General features: G+C 44.6%; 2 protein-coding genes across 2 annotated transcripts in view; both read right to left on the bottom strand.

Moving 5' to 3' along the window:
* Nucleotides 1-375: 375 nt before the first annotated feature.
* LOC108677085 lies at nucleotides 376-2,566 on the bottom strand. Its single transcript, XM_018165235.2, has 2 exons — nucleotides 2,468-2,566; nucleotides 376-1,909 (listed from the first exon to the last, which is right to left on the bottom strand). Exons 1-2 carry the CDS (start codon nucleotides 2,564-2,566, stop codon nucleotides 1,544-1,546), a joined length of 465 nt encoding a protein of 154 aa, XP_018020724.1. The 3' UTR covers nucleotides 376-1,543.
* Nucleotides 2,567-3,011: 445 nt separating this feature from the next.
* Nucleotides 3,012-4,861, bottom strand: part of LOC108677084 (neuronal acetylcholine receptor subunit alpha-6) — a gene marked incomplete at its 5' end in the record, with an annotated part of 2,968 nt that continues 1,118 nt past the window's right edge. Inside the window, 3 exons of the mRNA XM_018165234.1 lie at nucleotides 3,012-3,167; nucleotides 4,100-4,222; nucleotides 4,713-4,806. Of these exons, the coding sequence (XP_018020723.1) occupies nucleotides 3,012-3,167; nucleotides 4,100-4,222; nucleotides 4,713-4,806 (373 nt within the window). The remainder of the gene's footprint in view (nucleotides 3,168-4,099; nucleotides 4,223-4,712; nucleotides 4,807-4,861) is intronic.

Below are 4,861 nucleotides of genomic sequence, written 5' to 3'. Positions count from 1 at the left end.
CCCGCTCCCTGGAATTCCTAACTCTGGATACCGCACACAAAACCGACGCTTTTTACACATACCTTCTTTAATGCCATGCATTAAGTACACTCATGGTTTTATATAGTATTACATTTCCCATTACCTCATGTATAAATAACAATCTGTCATTTAAGACAGAAGATTTAGCGTATACTATTAATGTAGGCCGTGAGAAACGAAGATAAATCTTCGGCGTTTGTATTTTATTCAGAGCGTCAGCAGGAAGATGAAGTCGAGCAACAGCGGCAGAAGAAAAAAAGATTGGCGCTTGCACACCACAAGTGCAGCTTGTAACTGGACCCAACATGGCACCGCCATAGCTGCTTAATTTCGTGGATAAATGAAACCCAGAGAATTATTTCGATGTATAATACAAAATCTATGTAGTGTCCGCGCAAAACATATTTGTTAGAACATTTTTTACCTGTTTATGGAATGCATTTTTATCGTTATAAACCACATTTGAATACACTATTTTCCTTATAATTCCGCTAAATGCTTATTTCTACGAGACAAAGGTCATGTAAAACGGTTACATTTACAACTCAAGTGTAAAATCAGCAGTATTTTATTCAGCATTTTTTTAATGAGATGGCGTCCCGCGTTCACGCAGGGGCGGCGTTTACGTGACCCGCTGTGACGGTAATGAACGCGTTACGTGAATGTGTCACGGAGTTCCACTTGTCCGTATGCGTGAACACAATTCGAGTCATAAAATAGCAAGGCAAACACAATTTGAGAAGAAACAAACAATAAATAAAACGAACATAAACAACGATTCGTTAGAGTTACGGAATTATCGTCATGAATTCGTATAATGATGGCAACGATGTATAAAGTGAACATTACCATACGGACTCGGGCATTTCTGGGAACCAAAGCGGTCGGAAAATTGAATATCGTTATAATATATCAGTGGAATTACATAATTCGTCATTAGCATATTTCAGATTTGAAAGATAAAATTTAAGAGGAATAAATAAGAACTACTTAATAAAAGAATAATGTATGAGATGTTTCACATAAACTGTGAATCATCGTACATCTGGTCAGGACTAGGGCACATTTATTGTTCGTAATGCTATTCTAACCTGAGTTATTATATAAAGGTTTTGTTCACAGTATCTCCATCCTTGGTCAACGTACACAATATTCTTACAATATGAGACCCATAACATTATATATTGACACTACATATTGATGATATCGTACAACTATGTACATTGTACACGTCCCAACCTAACGCTGCCTAACTCCAACAACTCCCAGCCTAGCGATGCCTAACCCCAACACCACATACATTACACAATACATATTTAACATGCAATGGCCGCAACTAGGGGCCCACTGGCCGCCACTTGGAGCCCAATGACCGCCATTAGAAATCCACTGGCCGCCACTAGGAGCCCACTGGCGGACAGTAGGCGCTAGAAGCCAAGTGGCGGCTTACTAGCCGTCACTAAGAGCCCAATGGCCGCCACTGGGAGCCCAATGGCCGCCATTAGGAGCCTACTGGCCGTCACTAGGAGCCGAGCCGCACGCGCAGAGCGATGTAGTCCACAAGGAAAGCAACCGCGAAGAAGATCGCTGCCAGAAAGTTGGCTGTGCGCGCGCGCAACAACGCCTCTTGCGCCAATTTTTTTTCGCGTATGTGGTCCGGTAACCTGGTGGGGTTGTGGCGGTCAGGACGCATGGTTGTGGCGTCGAACACCACCGTGTCAGGACCTGAGAAGTGGGTTGTGGTTGTGGCAGGACTAATGTCAATACTGACGCTAGTTTCGGTGCTGACAGTTGTGGGAGTGGCGGTGTTTGGCAACTGAGCGGGTGGCGGTGTTGCCACATCACCGGACGTGTCTTCATTACGTAGGGTGTTGTACGTGCCTACAACCTGATAAAAACGTGTTAATGTTAACGTTTATTCAGTTTTAACTTCTATAAAACATATATTGTCCACTTTTCGTGCTAATTTTCATTAAAAAATATTAAATGGATTATACATAGTAATTTTTTTCTTCGTGACGAATGGTTGTAAAAATGATGGATATTTTCTCGTCATTTACATAAACTAATTTTCGGTGCCAGCTATCAAATAGTAAGAATTTTTTAGCGAAGTTCGTTGCAACGCATAAGATGCTGGGACACACATTTCAAATAGTGACATACTTTCTTACTCACAGCACGAGTAGTGAAGGGACTTTTACGCCCTTTTGTTGGGCCAAACTTTGTCAGAATGACCCACCCACACACCGATACCCTTTTTGTTGGTCCAAACTGGGTCAGGATGACCCACCCACACACCTATTCATCCTTTTAGCAAGCCAACTGGGTCAGGATGACCCACCCACACACCGAAACGCCTTTTTGTTGGCCAAACTGGGTCAGAATGACCCACATAAGAGTAAAACAAGGATAGATACTTGGGAAAGTCACATTTTTGAGATCGTACCTTCCTGGAGCCGCAGAGGCGCTGCAAGGTGCTGCAGCAGGAGGTGCTGCCCTCGTACAGGTGCTGCAGCCACACGCAGCACCTGTCTCTTATACACATCTAGATGTGTATAANTAAGTGAACGTAAGTACTTACGCTCTATTTTCTTGTCTATGATTTGATGATTTTGCTTGAAAGGCCGTCAATGATTGGCTGATGAACTTACGATCTCTTAACTTTTTTGAAAGTATCGGCCCAGGGTAGGAGTTTTCAATTGTAACTGAATTAAAATTTACACAGTTTTTGTATAGAACACTTGGCGGTTCGTATGAATTAAATTGAAATTTGCAAAGATTTTGAATCAGTATCCCCAAGAAACACAATCGTGACACATCGTAACACATCGTAACACATCGTAACACATCGTAACACATCGTAACACATCGTAACAATCGTAACACATCTTAACAAATCGTAACACATCGTAACACATCTTAACACATCGTAACACATCTTAACACATCTTAACACATCGTAACACATCTTAACACATCGTAACACATCGTCACACACCCATCATGGACGTATTAATGTAAGCAGCGTGTTGGCTGGCGCGGCGGGTGACGGTGAAGACGATGGTGAGGTCGATGTGGGTGTTGCGGGCACCCACCACACCCACCACCTCCCACTGGGGGCCCTGGTGCAGCTCCCCCATCACCACCTGCGGGGGGGAGACCCAAACCTCAACTCTGGGGGCTTTAGGAGAGGATCTTCACATCTCGCTGGGCTCGAACCCCACAATTCGCGACTAAATTTCCCTTGAATAAATATGTCATTTTGTTTCCTTTTTTGAAAAAAAACTGATGATCTTTAGAGATCAGCAACTCTACAAATTGGATACAACCAGTTACTGAAAATGTATCCTTGTAATAGTTTAAAAACTGGACTTATATATATATAATATATAATTAATAAATTTNGGTGTCCCCCATGAGGACCAGGTCACCCCTCACCCCGCCGGTGTCCCCCATGAGGACCAGGTCACCCCTCACCCCGCCGGTGTCCCCCATGAGGACCAGGTCACCCCTCACCCCGCCGGTGTCCCCCATGAGGACCAGGTCACCCCTCACCCCGCCGGTGTCCCCCATGAGGACCAGGTCACCCCTCACCCCGCCGGTGTCCCCCATGAGGACCAGGTCACCCCTCACCCCGCCGGTGTCCCCCATGAGGACCAGGTCACCCCTCACCCCGCCGGTGTCCCCCATGAGGACCAGGTCACCCCTCACCCCGCCGGTGTCCCCCATGAGGACCAGGTCACCCCTCACCCCGCCGGTGTCCCCCATGAGGACCAGGTCACCCCTCACCCCGCCGGTGTCCCCCATGAGGACCAGGTCACCCCTCACCCCGCCGGTGTCCCCCATGAGGACCAGGTCACCCCTCACCCCGCCGGTGTCCCCCATGAGGACCAGGTCACCCCTCACCCCGCCGGTGTCCCCCATGAGGACCAGGTCACCCCTCACCCCGCCGGTGTCCCCCATGAGGACCAGGTCACCCCTCACCCCGCCAGTGTCCCCCATGAGGACCAGGTCACCCCTGCACCCCTCACCCCGCTAGTGTTCTTCATTAGGACCAGGTCACCCCTGCACCCCTCACCCCGCTATTGTTCCCCATGAGGACCAGGTCTAGCTGGGCCCCGTAGTGTGCCCAGCTGCCCAGGCTGACTGTACAGTTGTGGGTGTCTCTGGGCCACAGCGCCAGGTCCAGCGCACAGGGCACCTGCCCAGTGAATATTTCTTCAGTTTTTTTGTAACAAATTAACTAAATTTATTATAATTATAATAATGATTTTATAATAACAATTTTAATAATTATAATAACAATATTTATAATAATTATAATAACAATATTTATAATAATTATACTAAAAAAATTAAATTATATAAATTAACTAAATTTATATATATTAACTACTTAATTAACTTGAACTAATTAAATAATAAACTAATTAACTACTAATTTTAAATAAATAATAAATCAACTAATTTAAATATATTACAATTGATGAAATAAAATTAATTTATTTGATTAATTATTTAAAATAAATTTAGTGCATTCAATTTATTAATTAAATTTACATCCTATACACAATTTAAATTACAAAATATCATGAAATATTTTTTTAATATTATTAAAATAATAGTGATCATTACTGAATTTAATTTTTAGCTATCACCCGTCACTATCACCCGTCACTAATAATGATCACCTTGAAGTATGAAGGAGGGAACCACATGACTGTACCGTCGCTCTTGACCAGCAGGGGCGCCGCCCCCCACGTGGGGGCCACGTCCCCCCCAACCCTGGGGGCAGAAAGGGGGGTGTACAGGGGAGATGTATACAATAGGGGATATATAC

Source organism: Hyalella azteca, unplaced genomic scaffold (assembly GCF_000764305.2).
Source record: "Hyalella azteca isolate HAZT.00-mixed unplaced genomic scaffold, Hazt_2.0.2 contig17545, whole genome shotgun sequence".
Taxonomy (NCBI): Eukaryota; Metazoa; Arthropoda; class Malacostraca; order Amphipoda; family Hyalellidae; genus Hyalella; species Hyalella azteca.
The sequence above is the reverse complement of the archived record's forward strand: the minus strand, read 5'-3'. Positions and strand labels throughout refer to the sequence as shown.